At 38.8% G+C, this 20,744-nt stretch overlaps 1 protein-coding gene across 6 annotated transcripts in view; it reads left to right on the top strand.

The window, feature by feature from the left end:
• The first annotated feature begins 400 nt into the window (after positions 1–400).
• Positions 401–20,744, top strand: part of chchd3a (coiled-coil-helix-coiled-coil-helix domain containing 3a) — a 63,047-nt gene continuing 42,703 nt past the window's right edge. For 3 of the 6 annotated variants that reach the window (XM_077710051.1, XM_077710052.1, XM_077710050.1), the window contains exons 1-3: positions 401–639; positions 1,238–1,784; positions 10,039–10,132. In XM_077710051.1, the coding sequence (XP_077566177.1) occupies positions 559–639; positions 1,238–1,784; positions 10,039–10,132 (722 nt within the window). In that variant the 5' untranslated portion in view covers positions 401–558. The remainder of the gene's footprint in view (positions 640–1,237; positions 1,785–10,038; positions 10,133–20,744) is intronic. The other 3 variants (XM_077710055.1, XM_077710054.1, XM_077710053.1) reach the window with 3 other exon arrangements.

Below are 20,744 nucleotides of genomic sequence, written 5' to 3'. Positions count from 1 at the left end.
ACACAGCAATTTCAATGCATTACATATATATATATATATATATATATATATATATATATATATATATATATATATATATATATATATATATATATATATATATATATATATATATATATATATATATATATATATATATATATATATATATATATATATATATATATATATATATATATATATATATATATATATATATATATATATATATATATATATATATATATATATATATATATATATATATATATATATATATATATATATATATATATATATATATATATATATATATATATATATATATATGAGTCCTGTTTCTTTAAAACGGTCACCCATTCAAAGCTATACAACCAATAGAAATCTCCGTTGTTGAGGCTGAGACGCAGTTAGCCAATAGCAAATGCTTTTATTGAATGTGTTTCCTGATGAAGCTGGAATGACAGCGCGCGGGCCTCTGACAACTTTGACCACTATAAACAAAGATAAAAACACCTCATCTTAAGTGTTTAATAATACATGTAGATAGTGAATGTCCTTTGGGGGTGCGGAGTGACAATGGGGGCCAACAACAGTACGCGCCGAGTGTCATTTGAGTCTGATGAGAACGACAACATTACTGTGGTGAAGGGCATTAGGGTGAGTGAATGCACACTTGCATGCAAAACTATGAGAAACTGTGTTTTTATTCTTTGCTTGTTTGTTTTTTCCACTCCCTTCGAAGCGTAATGTCTTATTTATCCTAAATGAGATGATATCTTGAACGATCTCGATCAATATTTTTAAAACAATCACATGCTGTCATTAAGAATGTCCTCAAAACAAGTGTGTAAACATTGATCTACCTCATTTTAATACGTGTATAAACGTGAAAGTGGGATCTATCTGATTTTAATAATTATACAAGCGTGAAAACCCGTTTTGCGCGGAATATAAATGATGTTAGAATGTTGACGATGACGTCACCGCCCCGTGCAATTTTCCTCCTAATTGATGAATGAATGAATAATCGAATGACATGAGGTAAAGTATACAAACAAGACTTGCTCCCTCAATAAGTGTATCGGTGGCTAAATTTAGATGCATCCGCTTTAAGGGCATTATATAAGACTTTAAAAAAGTCACCTACAAAGTAATCCTATTCATTTCAATGCGGTGTCTCCTTGAATTTTTAGGTAAATCCTTTTTTTTCTCTCCTAATGTCCGTTTAATGATGGTTTCAAACATTGCTTTGCAGCTTTCAGAGAACGTCATCAACAGAATGCGAGAACCTCCTCATCCACAGCCCGTTCCTCCTCCATTTGGTCCCATCCCTTCCGTTCCTCCTCCACCATCTCCCCCTCAAGAGACTGTAGCACCTCCTCCTCCTCCTCCTGAACCCGTGCAGGTAGAAGCACCCACCATCATTGACATGGTGCTACCTTCAGCCTCCTTACCCGCAGACGTGTCTCCTGCTTTTGAGCCAAGCACTGCTCCTCCTCCCTTTGTTGAGCCGGTAACTACCACCTCTATTTCCCCTTCGGATCCCCCTGCTTGCGCCCCTTTACCTGCATCGGTGGATTCTGTAGCTCCGCTAAATGAACCTCTCTCTCCTCTTATTTTCTTGCCGGATTCCCTCTCCTGTCTTCCTGCTTCTGAGCCTGTCGCTATCCTGTCACCTCCTTCTCCACAGCCTCAAGTGACCGTTCCTCCTCCACCTCCTTCTCCTCCTCCTCCTCCTCAGTTGGCGGCTAAGTCAGAAGTCACTGTTCCTGTCCCAGAGGCCCGTCCAATTGCACCAACAAGTAGGTTGCCTGGCAGTGTACTATACACAACACACAAGTGGAGTATGGTTGCATAGCTAACGAGTTTTTAAGATTTAGACAAAAAAAAAGAATATTTACATTGTGTGACCCAGTGGCATTTTATCCCACAGAAAACCTTCTACAGCCCATGCCCCCCCCCCCCCCAATGTATAAACACAGATATATTAAGATATATATAAATGTTTAGCAAATACATATATAATACAAACATAGGTCGTATCCTTCTAACGGTGTTCGGACATTTGGTCGCTGGTCTTTTGGTGACAGAGAGTTTACTGTTGAAACCAGCTCACAAAATTATATTCATGAGAGAGAGAGTTTAATATCTAAGAGAGAGATAGTTTAATATCTAAGAGAGAGAGTTTAATATCTAAGAGAGAGAGTTTAATATCTAAGAGAGAGAGTTTAATATCTAAGAGAGAGAGAGAGTTTAATATCTAAGAGAGAGAGAGTTTGATATATAAGTGAGAGTTTAATATTTAAGAGAGAGTTTAATATCTAAGTACTATTTAATATCTAAGTACTGTTTAATATCTAAGTACTGTTTAATGTCTAAGTAATGTTTAATATCTAAGTACTGTTTAATATATAAGTACTGTTTAATATATAAGTACTGTTTAATATCTAAGTACTGTTTAATATCTAAGTACATATCTAAGTACATTTGACCGGCGACCAAAAGACCGGCGACCAAAAGACCGGCGACCAAAAGACCGGCGACCAAAAGACCAGCGACCAAAAGACCGGCGACCAAAAGACCGGCGACCAAAAGACCGGCGACCAAAAGACCGGCGACCAAGAGACCGGCGACCAAAAGACCGGCGACCAAAAGAACGGCGACCAAAAGACCGGCGACCAAAAGAACGGCGACCAAAAGACCGGCGACCAAAAGACCGGCGACCAAAAGACCGGCGACCAAAAGACCGGCGACCAAAAGACCGGCGACCAAAAGACCGGCGACCAAAAGACCGGCGACCAAAAGACCGGCGACCAAAAGACTGGCGACCAAAAGACCGGCGACCAAAAGACCGGCGACCAAAAGACCGGCGACCAAAAGACCGGCGACCAAAAGACCGGCGACCAAAAGACCGGCGACCAAAAGACGGGCGACCAAAAGACCGGCGACCAAAAGACCGGCGACCAAAAGACCGGCGACCAAAAGACCGGCGACCAAACGTCCGGCGACCAAACGTCCGGTCAGCGCAAATGTCCATCATGCTTAGCGGTAATCAGCTACTACTTTATTAACACGACCCGGATAAGAGTATAACCGAGCATGAATCAAAAGAACTACTAAAAGTGTGAGTCGGCTTAAAGTAAACATGTGCACAATAAACATGATTAAAATTCCAAATGTAGCCGCACATAAAATTAATCCCCGGACACTTCATTCTCGAAGAACCTCTAATTAACTTTGACGAGGAGGCGCGCCGTCCCCCGTATAACTCATAATGAAATGAGTCATTATGGAAAATGATTCTGCTCTTATATTGCATGTATTAACTTTTCATTGTTAGGATGACAAGAAGTTTGTTTGCCCGCCTCCAGGGAAACATGCACGTAGTAGGCTTTATCTATATAAACTCACTTAATATTTGGCACCAATGCAAATGTTCTTTGCAGGGCTCCAGAAAAAAAATATTTTCTCAATTCAGGTTATGTTAAGTATTTTAAATATTTGAATCTATTCTATTTCTGTGGTTCAGGGTTTGTGCATTTTACATTGGTACTTTTATGTTGGTACATTTGTACTCATATATGAGGTTAAAAATAAGTTTTTGGTTAGAATGTTTTATCCACTTGACTACCATGAAAAAAAAATGTTATTCCATCACATTTATTTAGAAATTCCCCAATCTATATGAAGTAATTGGAATACTACAAAAGAAATTGGGTATCTGTGTAAAGCTCTGAATCTCCTCAATAGAGCACAAAAGTTAATGCGATTGGATACACTGGGTGTATGAACTACTGGTAGTTAGAAGCGTGACCGGACGTTTGATCGCCGGTCAAATGGTGACACAGAGTTTACTGTTGAAACCAGCTCTCAAAATTATATTCATGAGAGAGACTTTAATATCTAAGAGAGAAGTTTAATATCGTAGTACTGTTTAATATCTAAGTACAGTTGAAAACAGTAGATATTTAGATATTAAACTCTCATGAATATAATTTTGAGAGCTGGCTTCAACAGTACTTAGTTATTAAACAGTACTTAGTTATTAAACAGTACTTAGATATTAAACAGTACTTAGATATTAAACAGTACTTAGATATTAAACAGTACTTAGATATTAAACAGTACTTAGATATTAAACAGTACTTAGATATTAAACAGTACTTATATATTAAACAGTACTTAGATTATAAACAGTACTTAGATATTAAACAGTACTTAGATATTAAACAGTACTTAGATATTAAACAGTACTTGGATATTAAACAGTACTTAGAGATTAAACAGTACTTAGACATTAAACAGTACTTAGATATTAAACAGTACGTAGATATTAAACAGTACTTGGATATTAAACAGTACTTGGATATTAAACACTACTTAGATATTAAACAGTACTTAGATATTAAACAGTACTTGGATATTAAAAAGTACTTAGACATTAAACAGTACTTAGACATTAAACAGTACTTGGATATTAAACAGTACTGAGATATTAAACAGTACTTAGATATTAAACAGTACTGAGATATTGAACAGTACTTAGATATTAAACAGTACTTAGATATTAGGGCATTTTCTTTTATTTTAGTAACTTATCCCTCTCTAAATAAAGTTGGGCTCAGGTTTCCCGGACCGGCTGGGCTGAGGGCATTTGAATGTTGCTCATTACGCACAAAGAGAGGCGCGTGGCGGATGAGTGGGCACATAAAGACGGGGTGTGGGCAAGCAGGCATCCCCCGTCCTTTATGGTACGCAATCAGCGTGCTAATTAAAAAAAAAAAAGGCCAACTTGTGCCACGCCACAGTGACTTCTGTGATTAAAACGACACCTCTGCAGTTTTAGAAAGTGCGTATGAGCAGTGCATTTTTTATATTTGCCCTTCTTTGACATTAAATTCCATTTCAACCATTCGCTCTTTTTGTTCACCGCGTTATAATCACACTCGGACGGTTAAGTTTACTATGTTTTCAAAACCATCTTTTGCCGCTTAAGATGACTAGACATTGATTTCACAGCACAACAATGGATTTAAAATAAAGGTTTATTCTATTTTTCCCAGATCAATTCAATTCATTTTTTTTTTTTATTGAAGACATTTTTAAAAAACAGCCAAAGCGAGGCATGGACCTTGAGTCCTTAATTCAGTAGTTTTCACATTTATTTTACTACTTTATTCCACTAAACTTTCCAAATATAATCATTGTAGTACACACTGCGAGTATTATTACTTCTTATTATTGAAGCTCACCTTTGAACCCATTCTAAAAGATATTTTTTTCTGATATTTTACTTCAATAACATTTTTAAGAGTAGCAGAACTCCTGTTTTTCAAATAAGTGAATATGGTTAAGGTAGCGTCTTGTTAAAAAAAAAAAAGTTAAAATATTGAAGGCCTCAGGCCCGAACCAGCATATGAAAAAAAAATGTAATAGAATATTAAAATCGAATCATGACCTCAACGTCTTTTAAATAAATGGAAAATGTTTCAATAAGTTTAAAGGCTTGTTTAAAAAAAGTGCTTGACTGACTTTTTGGAGCGTGACCGTGGATTCCGCCACCTTAAAGGTTAAAAATCTCTTGACACTTTTTTGACCACTGCATCGTAAATATTCATGCACCTTATTAGCACAAACACAAGATCCAGCGATGTTGTATATTATATATTTATAATATATTATATATTTATAATAGCTGCCCATCTCAAAAGCATTGTAGCTAGCATGTGTGGAACATCAAGTGTGGGACTTTTCCTTTTTGTCGTTCTTTGTGGTGCTCGGACATTTGGTCGCCGGTCAAATGGTGACCGAGTTTACTGTTGAAACCAACGCTCAAAATTATATTCATGATAGAGAGGTTAATATCTAAGAGAGAGAGTTCAATATCTAAGTACTGTTTAATATCTAATTACTGTTGAAAATAGTAGATATTTACATATTAAACTCTCATCAATATAATTTTGAGAGCTGGTTTCAACAGTACTTAGATATTAAGCAGTGCTTAGATATTAAGCAGTACTTATATATTAAGCAGTACTTAGATATTAAACTCTGTCTCATGATAAAAATTTTGAGAGCTGGTTTCAACAGTACTTAGATATTAAACAATGCTTAGATATTAAGCAGTACTTAGATATTAAGCAGTACTTAGATATTAAGCACTACTTATATATTAAGCAGTACTTAGATATTAAACTGTACTTAGATATTAAACTCTCTCTCTCTCTTAGATATTAGACTCTCTCTCTTAGATATTAAACTCATGATAATAGTTTTGAGAGCTGGTTTCAACAGTGAACTCTCTGGCACCATTTGACCGGCGACCAAAAGGGACCAAAATACCGGCGACCAAACGTCTGGTCATCATTCCTTGTCATCCAGAACCACTTCAGAGCTGTCAGTTAAGAAGATTCGGAACAATTGAGAAAAAAAAATGTACCTCTTCGCTCAAGGGTGGATTTAAAAAAATAATAATAATAAAATAAATATATATATATATATATATATATAAAAATACTCGTTCTGATATAAGCGTGGCAAAAGGTGCGCGAAGACTCCAGCGAGGAATCGTGAGCAAGTGTTAATGTTACAGATTAGGCCTTCCACGAGGGTCTCGGGGTTAATGAAAGCCCTGATGAGAAATGCAATTTGCCTTCGTCTATTATCTCTTTCGGCAATAGTTGGCCTGCTTTTTTTTTCATCTTGCACCAGGCTTTCCACAAGGCTCCGTGCATGATTGGTGCCGAGAAAAGCATGGGGGGCCACGCGTTCAGATGAGTTTTTAATCTTTTTAACATTTACATCCGCTACTCTGCGATTGCCACGGGGCTCTGCGGAGGCCAAACCGCGTCTGGCCCAAAGCCTAGACACCCCCCCCTGAAGAGGGTTTAACGTATCAGGAGCTCGTTGACCCCCATGGCGGGCCGCCAGTTAGTGGGATGTTGCTCCCCAGGAAAGGATACTACAAAGGTGGCGCTTTTTCTAGCTCACCTGAACATTGAAGCCTTTTAATTACAGTGGTACCTCGAGATAGAAGCTTAATTCGTTCCGGGATTGAGCTCGTATGTCGATTTACTCGTAACTCAAATGAACGCTTGCCATAGGAATGAACTAAAAACTAATTAATCTGTTCCAACCATCTTAAAAAAAACACCAAAAACAGGATATGGGATTGGAAAAATATTTTCATTTGTTGTAATTCACCATCTATTAATAAAGTAACAAATTACTAATGGTTTATCTCGGTTTGGCTTTATTTGCCCCGCCTCCAACCTGACTTTTAGATGCAACCAATCGAGGGCTGTTTGCTTTTGTCTTCCTTTTACGACTCCCCATGGTGGTAAGATGTACTAGGGCATACCTGTCAACCTCTGCCGATAACTGCCCTTATAAATGATTATGATTCCTCGTACAAACCCCCCCAAAAAATGTAAAAACACCGTACGACGCATGTTTACTTGCGGTAACTGGTTTCTTACTAGGTGCTCCTCCAAGCTTCCTTCCATGATATTTCTTTTATGTATATCTATGCATGCGTATGTCATCCTTTATCGATATTGCCGTACGCACCGCTAAAAAAATACTTACGATTGTGGATAATTTTTGCTGGTATACCGTGACAATAGTAACCATCGATGACAGTAGCGTCATTGGCTACCAGCCTACGATACTATCTGGATTTTAGCCAAAACGGTCTTGTTCAGATCAGTTTTCATAAATATTGACGATATTTTTATTTATTAAATTTTTTCCCCGTACAAAAGTCGGTGAACGGCATACATGATTTGAAATGGTAAAAAACGTATAAAATCTGTGTTAAACGGACAAGTTGACAGGTATGCTAGGGAGTCGCCACTGCCACAGCAGAAAAATTTGGCCAATGAGGAGCCAGACACACACTCCAAGTGTGTGGGCCTTCGCTTCTTGCTTGATAATCGCGCCTTGTTTGTATTGTTTAGTTAAAAAGCAATACCGTATTTTTCATGTCAATTCCTGGTACAGGTTGGTGTGGGGGCAAATAATTAGTTTTATGAACTTGATGTTATTATTCTGGAGAGTTTATTAACCTACTGCGTCATTTTAATGACATCTCAATAGTCCCCCACTTTGCTACATTGGATTTGAACCTTATAAGAGAGAGACAGAAGACAAATTAACTAATTTATAGAAATCAGTGCTTGTTAATTGGTTGCTGGAGGCTAATTTGGGATCAAATTAATGAGTTTTAGTAGATTTGGAATGGGAAACTCACTCATCCTGGATACTCATTAGCACTAAGCCAACATGAAACTCCCTGTGTGGTTGTGTGGATTGAAATGGATTCAAATAAATTGTGATTTTAATTGAAATTAATGCAGTTCAATATAGGAATTTGATATTTATTCGAGTTAAATGTAATATTGGATTTTCAATTTTCAATTCAGATTATTTTTCATTATTTACCCTGTGGACTTGACTTAGCGGTTAATTCATATTTCTTACGTTTACCCTGTAATTGGCCCATGGCTGATCCTGATGGAGTTGTAACATTGTTGATCAATGATGCTTTTTGCCGCCGTCAAACACGTCGGCTGAGGCGTGAATGATGTCTCTGCCTGAACCACGTCACCTCTTTATTGTACCGAGCAGCTCATTTTTCCGCTCTTGTTAGCCGGCGTTTTACGGCGTAGGAAAAAGTTTACCGCCAATGCTTTGTCGTTTTTGTGAAGGTAAGTTGAATTAGTAGGCAAGGAGGCTAATAAGGCAAATTTTAGTACCATGTAGATAGTGAGGTGAGGTTTAATTTATTTCTTGCCATAATATTGTATTCCAAAAAAACTGTTGGCAAGATGGGAATTTAGTTAAATGTACCGGAAACAAGTTTGGATCGAGAAGACTTGGATTTTCCATACAGTGTAAATTCTTTCCGATGTCCATCATGGACAGACAGCACCTCCCCTCCCCTGCATGAGTCTGTGGAGTCCCTCCAAAGCTCTTTCAGCAATAGACTGCTGCACCCTCATTGCAGGAAGGAGTGCTTCCGCAGATCTTTCCTCCAATCAGCTGTCAGGCTTTTTAACACAAAATGGTTTTGTTTAGACCTACTGTATGCATATGTGTATGTATGTATATATGTGCTTATATATGTGTGTATTTATGTATGCTTATATATATATATATATATATATATATATATATATATATATATATATATATATATATATATATATATATATATATATATATATATATATATATATATATATATATATATATATATATATATATATATATATATATATATATATATATATATATATATATATATATATATATATATATATATATATATATATATATATATATATATATATATATACATACATACATACACATATTTCAGGAACATGCTTATTTATTTATATATTCATTCATGTATTTATTTATTAACTTACTTATTACCTATCTATATATGTCTAAAATGCCTTTCCTTTTGCCACTGTGACAACGAAATTTCCCGATTACGGGATGTATCAAATTATCCAATCCAATGTTTCCATTATGACTATTAAATTTACTTTCTGGTGAGGTCCACAAAAGCTAGTCTATATTAACATTTGGCGTCTTTAGGGGAAATTGTCTTTGTGTGTATGTGTGCCTTTTCTCTGCCTCGCTGTTAATATATTTTACCAGGTTATAATAGCCTCTGACAATAGGGATTATCCCAGCTAACGAATGCAGTGTGAGTGTAATCTTCACACACACACACACACACACACACATCCCCCGTTTCATGCGGGGCACCGTGTGGCACTTGTGTCTTCCGAGCACGTTTTGGCCTGGTCGCTGGCTGCCATCTTTACTTTCATGCTTAATTACCTGCCAAGATAGAGCGGCGAGGACGCGAGAGGCGTCCACGTGTGATGTCCCTGACATGAATATAGCCAGATAAGGTTTCAGGAATGTGAGCATATACCGCTGTGTTTTGGGAGTTATTTCATTTGTGTAACATACAAGTGTCCTTAACACGCAAGTTGCACGATCGCTGATTGTTTTGATTGTTTCTTTTCTGCTTAGTTGACGAAGAAGCCATGAAGAAAAGAATCAGCGACGAGCTGTCCGAAGGCTTGGAGAAGCAGAGGGTCAAGGCGGAGCGAGACCTGCAAGCTTGGTGAGATGCCAAAATAGACGTGTTGTAGTACCTTCTACCAACTCGCATCCGCCATTTGACAAGGTGCTCGGACGTTTGCTCGCCGGTCTTTTGGTCCCTTTTGGTCGTCGGTGTTTTGGTGACAGAGAGTTTACTGTTGAAACCAGCTCTCAAAATTATATTCATGAGAGAAAGTTTAATATCTAAGTACTGTTTAGTATCTAAGTACTGTTTTATATCTAAGTACTGTTTCATATCTAAGTACTGTTTCGTATCTAAGTACTGTTTCGTATCTAAGTACTGTTTCATATCTAAGTACCATTTCATATCTAAGTACCGTTTCATATCTAAGAACCGTTTAATATCTATGTACTGTTCAATATTTATGTACTGTTTAATATCTAAGTACTGTTTCATATCTAAGTACTGTTTAATATCTAAGTTAATGTCTAAGTACTGTTTCATATCTAAATACTGTTTAATATCTAAGTTATTATCTAAGTACTATTTCATATCTAAGTATCATTTCATATCTAATTACTATTTCATATCTAAGTACTGTTTAATATATAAGTACTGTTTCATATCTAAGTAGTTTCATCTCTAAGTAGTTTCATATCTAAGTAGTTTCATATCTAAGTACTGTTTCATATTTAAGTAGTTTTATATCTAAGTGGTTTCATATCTGAGTACTGTTTATTATCTAAGTACTGTTTCATATCTAAGTACATTTCACTGGCGACCAAAAGACCAGCGACCAAACGTCCCGTCACGTTTGACAATTGTGCAAAGCTGCTGTTGTTATTGTTAAATAACTCCGATATCATCTTCCGACGTATGCCCACTTTCATTAATAGTCATAAAGGTCAGCATCCGTCTCTTTCGATCTCCGCCACGTTTCCAATTTGCTTCCCTTCCTAAGTGCATCAGCACTTTTTTCTTCTCTCAGTCTTCTCCGGATCAATTAATCACACCCGCAAAGGGAGGGCGCTAACCTGAAGTAATTTCCTGGATGTAATGTCGGGCCATCCATTAGTCCCGCTCAAGACGGGCGGGACGTACTCAGTTCCTAGGTAAAGTCACAAGCTAGCTAGCAGGTGCTCTGCAGTGTTGCGCCCCCTCCATTTAATAGACCTGGACACCATCCAGTGGACCCCGGTGAATAGACCACAGTAATTAGTGGCTAAACACCCCCAAAACACAAACTGCTTCAATGGAGGAGAAGCTAGTGTTAGATTATTGATTAACCTCCTTCTTCAGACTCTTTTGAGAGAAAAGTGCCTGGCACAAATGGTTGTTATTTTTCTTTTTTTTTGGGGAGTTTTCTTTTTGATTTTCAATGCGGCGTTTTCCTGCACCACATTTATTGATGTCTGTTCAAAGGAGTAAGTGCCTCACAATTGCTCCCTGCTTGCAATTAATGGACATCATGGCAGCTTTCAAGTCCTCATTTCTTGTGTGAGGGAAGTGGAAAAGGCAGCCATAAACAAGCAATCATCAACTGTTCTTGAATGTATGTGGGCGTCTTGTGATTTGGGCCGCCAATTGATTTTTAAGCCCCCGAAAGCTCTGAAATGAAATTAGACCACAGGTCTAGAAAAATAACACTCAGTTTCTCTTCTGCTGTGTTCAATGACCATATTTGCTTTGACCTTTCTCACGATTGTACACACTAGTGGAGTTGTATGGGATTAGGTTGATATCTTAGTTTAATAAACAATGTTTGGTTGACTTATGTTACAGAAAACTACTACTTCCAATAACGGCAATTTCCAAGAACTAGATGACCGCTAGGCTCCTTTCCCGTCGCTTTCTGAAAAAGTCAAATACATTTACCGTTACAAACCTATTACACATTTCTGAACACAAGCTGTGATATCCAATAATCCAATCATGTGTTGCCTCAGGACATTGGCTGCTTTACAATATCAAGCAATGAATTGGCTATATTTGATGAAAGTGCTGTGAACGCCACACTGTTACATCTGTGAATGTCTTCATTACTGTATTCAAATTAATAGGAGCCTGACACAGTTATTGTTGTTTTCTTTACAGCTTTCAACTGAAACTAGTTTTTGTTAGACTGATACAGCAGCTCATATATTTTTATGATGGCTGACTCGGGGTACTCGGACGTTTGGTCGCCCGGACGTCTGGTTATCCAGACGTTTGGTTGCCCAGACGACGTTTGGTTGCCCAGACGTTTGGTCGCCCGGAGTTTGGTCGCCCGGAGTTTTTTCGCCCGGACGTTTGGTCGCCCGACGTTTGGTCGCCCGGACGTTTGGTCGCCCGGACGTTTGGTCGCCCGGACGTTTGGTCGCCCGGACGTTTGGTCGCCCGGACGTTTGGTCGCCCGGACGTTTGGTCGCCCGGACGTTTGGTCGCCCGGACGTTTGGTCGCCCGGAGGTTTGGTCGCCCGGAGGTTTGGTCGCCCGGAGGTTTGGTCGCCCGGAGGTTTGGTCGCCCGGACGTTTGGTCGCCCGGACGTTTGGTCGCCCGGACGTTTGGTCGCCCGGACGTTTGGTCGCCCGGACGTTTGGTCGCCCGGACGTTTGGTCAGCAGATGTTTGGTTGCCGGTCTTTTGGTCGCCGGTCAAATGGTGACAGAGAGTGTGCTGTTGAAACCAGCTCTGAAAATTATATTCATGAGAGAAAGAGTTTAATATCTAAGAGAGAGAGTTTAATATCTAAGAGAGTGTTTAATATCTAAGAGAGAGCGTTTTATATCTAAGTACTGTTTAATATCTAAGTACTGTTTAATATCTAAGTACTGTTTAATATCTAGAGTTTACTGTTGAAACCAGCTCTGAAAATTATATTCATGAGAGAAAGAGTTTAATATCTAAATATCTACTGTTGAAACCAGCTCTCAAAAAATTATATTCACCTGGGCGACCAAACGTCCGGCGACCAAGCGTCCGGCGACCAAATGTCCGGGCGACCGAACGTCCGGTCACACTGACTCGATTTGCAACAAATCAGTGTGCAGCGGAAGAAATCTAAAATGAGGGACAGTAAGTTCTTTCCGAGTTTGAGGTGAAGTTTAAAAAGCATAACAAAAAGTTGGCGTCACTTTGAAGGAAAAAGTTTAAAGTCTTGTATTTTTTTTTGCGGAACCTTCAAGCCATAAAAGAAGTGAAATAGTACGAAACGTCGCTCTTCTATCAAACTGTCCTTTCGTCGACACTTCACGCTTGGTCGTCCACGTGGAGATTATTAATTGACTATTTAAACCGAGCAGTCTGACCCAGCATGGTCTTTATTAAATTTTCTTGTGCAAATTTTTTTTGTCTCATGAGGATTACGCACTGTTTCACATATTTAAACAGGTACGATAAAAGCTGACCATATGCTTCTAATCAGCCACAATCATCCTTTCTAAGACCCATGCAGTTATCTTTTTTTTATTGTTGCCGTTTGATTGCAGGGAGAGTCCAATACAAAAACGCTTTTATGTTCTAGCATTTCTAAATCTGCTCCATTCATTGTGCTCACTTAATTTTTAACACCCTTTCATAGTCAGGTGCGCTGTGTTTATGTGCCCGCATAGACGTGTCGGAGAGAGCGCATTGCGGCCATCAAATATTCATGGCCAGCATTCGGCGACATTATTTCCAACATCAATATTGCATAGTGCCTTTAAATGCCTTTGTATCAGCCTGCTTTTGCCAAACTCGGTGCGCTGTTTCGACATGAATCTCCAATAGATGTCTAAAAATTCATGTATTGCAGAGACAGAAAGTATATTGAGGAATTCAGGTGGGGGCTGTGTGCTTTGTAGGGTAGAATTATATGAAGTATTTTGTCAAAAAATGGCAATTAGATGTAATTTAACTCCTCTACTGCATCTTCCATTATTGGCTGAATTATTTGATTTTATAACTTGTTTGATTTTCATTTAGACAGTTATGAAAAATACTCCAAATTATTCATAAATATTAGTATTATTTTACTCTAAAAGGTTTGTTTTTTAGGAAAAACAATCCCTGTCAAATTAAAAGAAAAATCAAACCAAGATTTCTAAGAAATGTAGATTTTCAAAACTTTTTCTAGGTCCAGTTGACATTTTTTAATTTTTTATTTTTTTTACAAAAGATGCAAAAAAATGCGTCATGTTTTCATATATAGCAAATGAAAAATATTAACAATCTATAACTTTGGACAAAATGATCTTAATGTTTTAAAATCTCAAAATCTAATGAAATCCTTGCAACCAAAACAGAAGCTCTTTAACTTACATTAACTGATCAAAATTGTTCAACTAAATTTTAGGAAGCGATGACCCTTTTCAAAAATGCGTCATGTATGCTTTTATAAATTCGTAATTTTTAAAAATTCTTTCCAATTCTTAGTCCTATTAATTTTATAAAAATACCACATATAAAAAAAGTACATCCGTTAACAGTACATATGAAACATAACCAGAAAAAAAGGACTAAAGTATTAACATACTAATCACTCATCATTAAAGTAAAAAGTGTAAAGTACAAAGTCAAGCAAAAAGGAATGTATTAAGAAATATTAAAATGCCATTTAAAAAAGATAGAAGAACAAAAACAAATAACGAAAAACAAATAAGAGTGGACAGAACTACTGCCACTGGCTTCCGTGTGACGGCGCCATCTTTGGGTGAAAAAAAACAAATTTTACAATGTCGGCGGGCCGGATTAAAAAGCCTAGCAGGCCGGATGTGGCCCGTTGGCCGTAGTTTTCCCATTTTTATTCTAAGATGACATTCGTAGAGTCTAATTTGGTGTCAATGCAAGCCGAGTTGTTTATTTAGGTGGAAATAGGCATGTATGTTATGCTAAGTCAAATTAAACGTCACTTATTTTCAGGCCTACAAATAAAAAACATTAGCACAATTTCTGGAGACGTGGCAGCCAAACAGGCCAAATCACATACAGCACGAGAGAGTAGTTATAGGGAAAAATGGCTAACCAATGTAAATAAAACTCAGCTATTGGTTTCCATCCAACGCCATTGGAGCCAACCCCAGAACCAATGTACTTCCTCCCTTGGCCATTGGACCCATGTCAGTGACAACAATAAGCAATTTGGTGTTCCACCATTGAAGCTTGACAACCTGCGTTTAGACACCGATTGTTTTGGAAGCGTCGCTCGGTGCCAACTTTCTCGGAACCGCGCTTTGCTCAACACCGAAGCCATAATATTGTCAGCATACTGCATGACTTCCTGTTAGGTGTCGGACCTTCTTGAGTGCTTACATCTATAACACAGCATGCGTTTAGACCATCGCAATCCACCGCGCCAACCAAGCTGTTCGCTTGGAACATGGGCTCTGATTGAATTTCCAGATCGTTGCAGAAAATTGCGTTACCACTTCCACACTTCGAGTCTTAGGGCAAGCACAGGGGTGGGCAAACTTTTGGGCCCGGGGGCCACATTGACTTTAAAAATTTGATAGATGGGCCGGCTCAGCACAAGGTACAATACATATAAACAAGTGCATCCGTTGACAGTAGATATGAAACATAAACAGAAAAAAATGGACTAAAGTATTAATGTACTCATCACTCATTAAAGAAAAAGTATAAAGTACAAAGTAAAGTAAAAGTGTAAAGTAAAAAGTATAAAGTAGAAAGTAAAAAGTATAAAGTAGAAAGTTAAGTAAAAAGTATAAAGTACTAAGTAAAGTAAAGAGTATAAAGTACAAAGTAAGGTAAAAAGTACAAAGTACAAAGTAAAGTAAAAAGTACAAAGTAAAGTAAAAAGTACAAAGTAAAGTAAAAAGTACAAAGTACAAAGTAAAGTAAAAAGTATGAAGTGCAAAGTATAGTAAAAAGTATAATGTACAAAGTAAAGTATAAAGTACAAAGTAAAGTAAAAAGTATAAAGTGCAAAGTAAAGTAAAAAGTATAAAGTACAAAGTAAAGTAAAAAGTATAAAGTACAACGTAAAGTAAAAAGTATAAAGTACAACGTAAAGTAAAAAGCATAAAGTACAACGTAAAGTAAAAAGCATAAAGTACAACGTAAAGTAAAAAGTATAAAGTACAAAGTAAAGTATAAAATACAATGTAAAGTAATAAGTTTAAAGTATAAAGTAAAGTAAAAAGTATAATGTACAAAGTAAAGTATAAAGTACAAAGTAAAGTGTAAAGTACAAAGTAAAGTATAAAGTACAAAGTAAAGTTTAAAGTACAAAGTAAAGTATAAAGTACAAAGTAAAGTATAAAGTACAAAGTAAAGTATAAAGTACAAAGTAAAGTATAAAGTACAAAGTAAAGTATAAAGTACAAAGTAAAGTAAAAAGTATAAAGTACAAAGTAAAGTAAAAAGGAATGTATTAAGAAATATTAAAATGTCATTTAAAAAAAGATAGAGGGGCTGTAAAACGCAAAAAACAAATAACAGTGGACAGAGCTACTGCCAATGGCTCCCGCTTGAACAGCGCCATCTCGGGGTAAAAAAATAAAATAATAAAATAAAATTAGACAACATCGGCGGGCCGGATGTGGCCCGCGGGCCGTAGTTTGCCCTTGTCTGGGCAAGCATCATGCTATTTCCGCCAGAATCTTTAATGCCCTTTTTGGACTAGAGCATCCTCTTTCTCCCCCACCTGGCGTCAATCCTTTACAGCCAAATGAAAAATGCGTCTAATATCCCCAAGAGAGTGCAATAAAGACTGGAAAGCGATTGAGGCGAGGCAGACAGATAGCATCCAGCTAGTGATAGCCGTCTTTGCTTGGCTTAGCACTTGAGAGAAGTCTGTGGAAATACTCTTCCTTTGCCCGACATTCTTTATTAACTATGCGTTTATTTTTAACATGGTTTGGTGTAATTTTAGCAGGTATTTTCAAAATGATTGGACGGATGCTGACGCCTGCAGGCCATCTGCCTCCCATTTTTGTACACGTCTACTTTTTGATAGAAGCCAGCTTTTTGAAGTGCAGGTTGTGGGGGAAATGGTGACTATAAAGGGCTATTAGGAACTATCCATTGTGTGTATGTGTGTTAGTGTGAAGGAGTGGGAGTCCAAGCCCCCTGTGATGGATGGCGTGTGCTGACGCGTGCGACCCAGCGGACTGTAGGAACGGACATGGCTGGCTTCACTCCATCTCTTTCTCCAACTCCTCACTCTGTCTTTGCTCGGCTTTCTTCGGGCCCAAACATGTCAGTGCGCTGCAACTCACGTTTTCCCTTCCGTCGACGTTTCGGAGCCTCCCATCGCCAACTGTTCGTCACCGCTCGTTGACATTTCGGCGGGTTGAGGCCGCCTTGGAGGCACCCAACAGGACTTGCCTGTCTGTCATAATTTTGTGTACATTGTGTTGTTGCTCAGGGTCATCACTGAGGAATCTTAATTGATTTGGACTGTATTATTACATGGTGTAATTCCTAGTGTGTGGCTGTATGACCATAAATCAGTGATGGGTTTTGATGTGCATCTCGATTAGGAACAAAATTACATTACGGACGCTCCTCTACTTACTTACGAACGAGTTACGGTACGAGCGATTGTTAATAAGTTGAAATTGTTCAAATTGAAGTTGATTCAGTGCTATATTTTGTATTTGCTATATTTTGTATTTAAATTTTTGTTTAAGGCCTATATAAGTATATTGAAGGTTTATACAAGTGCATTTGTATGTTTAAGGCTTGTATAAGTAACCAGCATTGGTTTGTTCTGAAAAAAAACATTAAATAAATACATTAGAGAGAGAGATTTACTAGAAACTGTCTGAAAGAAGCATCTTTTGGTCGCCGGTCTTTTGGTCGCCGGTCTTTTGGTCGCCGGTCTTTTGGTCGCCGGTCTTTTGGTCGCCGGTCTTTTGGTCGCCGGTCTTTTGGTCGCCGGTCTTTTGGTCGCCGGTCTTTTGGTCGCCGGTCTTTTGGTCGCCGGTCTTTTGGTCGCCGGTCTTTTGGTCGCCGGTCTGTTGGTCGCCGGTCTGTTGGTCGCCGGTCTGTTGGTCGCCGGTCTGTTGGTCGCCGGTCTGTTGGTCGCCGGTCTGTTGGTCGCCGGTCTGTTGGTCGCCGGTCTGTTGGTCGCCGGTCTGTTGGTCGCCGGTCTGTTGGTCGCCGGTCTGTTGGTCGCCGGTCTGTTGGTCGCCGGTCTGTTGGTCGCCGGTCAAATGGTGACAACTAGTTTATTGTTGGAACCAACTCTCCAAATTATATTCATCAGAGAGAGATTAATATCTAAGAAAGTAGTTTCATTTGGAAGTACTGTTTAATATCTAAGTACTGTTGAAACAAGCTCTCAAAATTATATTCATGAGAGTTTAATATCTAAATATCTACTGTTTTCAACAGTACTTAGATATTAAACAGTACTTAGTTAATAAACAGTACTTACATATTAAACAGTACTTACATATTAAACAGTACTTAGATATTAAACTCTCTCTCTTAGATATTAAACTCTCTCTCTTAGATATTAAACTCTCTCTCTTATATATTAAACTCTCTCTCTTAGATATTAAACTCTCTGTTAGATATTAAACTATCTCTTCTAGTATATATAATTTTGAGAGCTGGCTTCAACAGTAAACTCTCTGTGACCATTTGACCAGCGACCAAAAGACCGGCGCCCAAACGTCCGATCATCCGAATTGTTCGTCAGCCAATCGCAAAGCACAAAGACACAGACAACCATGCTCATGCCTACCCTCATACCTTGCATATTTTGCGGATTTTGGGAGAAAACCAGATTACCCGTAGAAAACCCAAACAAGCCTGAGTAGAACATCTAACCTCCAAATGAGAATATCAGAACTCACTGATTATGGAACCCTCAATCTTCAAACTGTCAGGCAGACTTGCTAACCACTCTTTCTCTGGGGCGCCATTGCATTGTTGAACATTTGGGCAAAAATTGTTACTGAAGAATTTTTCACTCTGACAGTAAGTACTCACCTGTCTTTGTGCTATCTCTTAGGATCTGACTCCAAGTTTATTGGAATCCTTTCTTTCAGTCTATCATAATTCGCCCTGACATTGTCTTTGTGTGTTTTGTGTTTATTTTACCTCGCCACTTGATTCGAGCAGAGGAGGCTGTTCAGGGGCTTTCAGGGACGTTTCTCCTATTCTCTAATCAAACCCGCTGTCGCTGCATAGGGAGCGTGTTGCTAGGTAACTACCAGAGCTCAGTAACTGGGGTTCAAATGGTGCTTTTGCAAGGAGTTTAACGCTGCCGTGAAGGTAACGTGTGCTTTCCAACCGTTAAATATTGACAATGGCACTCCCCTGCAAATCATTTGGAAACAATACAAATTCATTTCAATTGTCGGAGACGTGTTTGCTGACTGTTTTTCCAAAGGAGTGTGGACAGCGGGTTCTCCTGACACATTTTGGAAAATCAATATTATTGCGTATAAGCATCTTTCTTGGCTTTGTTAAGTTCCTAATTGCATTTGTGACCTTTTTGAAAATCATTCTAAGATACTAGATGGCCCAGTGGGTGAGTGGTTCGATACCAGGTCAGTCAGTCCTCACTGTATGGGCTGGTGTGGGTTTTCTCTGGGTACTCTGCTTTTATCCCACATCCCCAAAATCCATCCAAACTAGGCTAAATTGCCCCTAGCCAATGTTCCCTCTAATTTTTCGTTGGTCTGGGGGGAAAGACAACCTCCTTGAGCGCACTGAGTACCAGTGTGAGTGACATCTTCATTGCTCGCTATGGGCACACCAGTATCACACCTGCCATAAGCTGGTGCATGTCAATGTTCCTTTTATTTTTCATGCTCTAAAACACCAAAAACAAGAGTGGGCAGAGCTACTCCCAATGGCCACACGGGACCGGACGTTTGGTCGCCGCTCTTTTGGTCACTGCTCTTTTGGTCACTGCTCTTTTGGTCACCAGTCAAAAGGTGACAGAGAGTTTACTGTTGAAGGCAGCTCTCAAAATTATATTCATGGGAATGAGTTTAATATCTAAGACTGAGAGTTTAATATCTAAGTACTGTTTAATATCTAAGTACAATTGACCGGCGACCAAAAGACCGGCGACCAAAAGACCGGTGACCAAAAGACCGGCGACCAAAAGACCGGCGACCAAAAGACCGGTGACCAAAAGACCGGCGACCAAAAGACCGGCGACCAAAAGACCGGCGACCAAAAGACCGGCGACCAAAAGACCGGCGACCAAAAGACCGGCGACCAAAAGACCGGCGACCAAAAGACCGGCGACCAAAAGACCGGCGACCAAAAGACCGGCGACCAAAAGACCGGCGACCAAAAGACCGGCGACCAAAAGACCGGCGACCAAAAGACCGGCGACCAAAAGACCGGCGACCAAAAGACCGGCGACCAAAAGACCGGCGACCAAAAGACCGGCGACCAAAAGACCGGCGACCAAAAGACCGGCGACCAAAAGACCGGCGACCAAAAGACCGGCGACCAAAAGACCGGCGACCAAAAGACCGGCGACCAAAAGACCGGCGACCAAAAGACCGGCAACCAAAAGACCAGGTACCAAACGTCCGAGCACCCTGGCCATCGCATGGGTAAAGTGGTAAAACAAAAAATAAAAATAATTAAAGGTTGGATTTTATTTACTGCTCGCCATATGATTGCTGCTGCACAGAGAAGACGAGAGTAGTGCGCAATTGCGCATGCGTGCAGCTTAGAGGGAATATTGCCCCTAGCTATGCCTGCGATCGGTTGTTTG

This window comes from Stigmatopora nigra, chromosome 23 (assembly GCF_051989575.1).
Source record: "Stigmatopora nigra isolate UIUO_SnigA chromosome 23, RoL_Snig_1.1, whole genome shotgun sequence".
In the NCBI taxonomy this organism is placed as follows: domain Eukaryota; kingdom Metazoa; phylum Chordata; class Actinopteri; order Syngnathiformes; family Syngnathidae; genus Stigmatopora; species Stigmatopora nigra.
The sequence above is the reverse complement of the archived record's forward strand: the minus strand, read 5'-3'. Positions and strand labels throughout refer to the sequence as shown.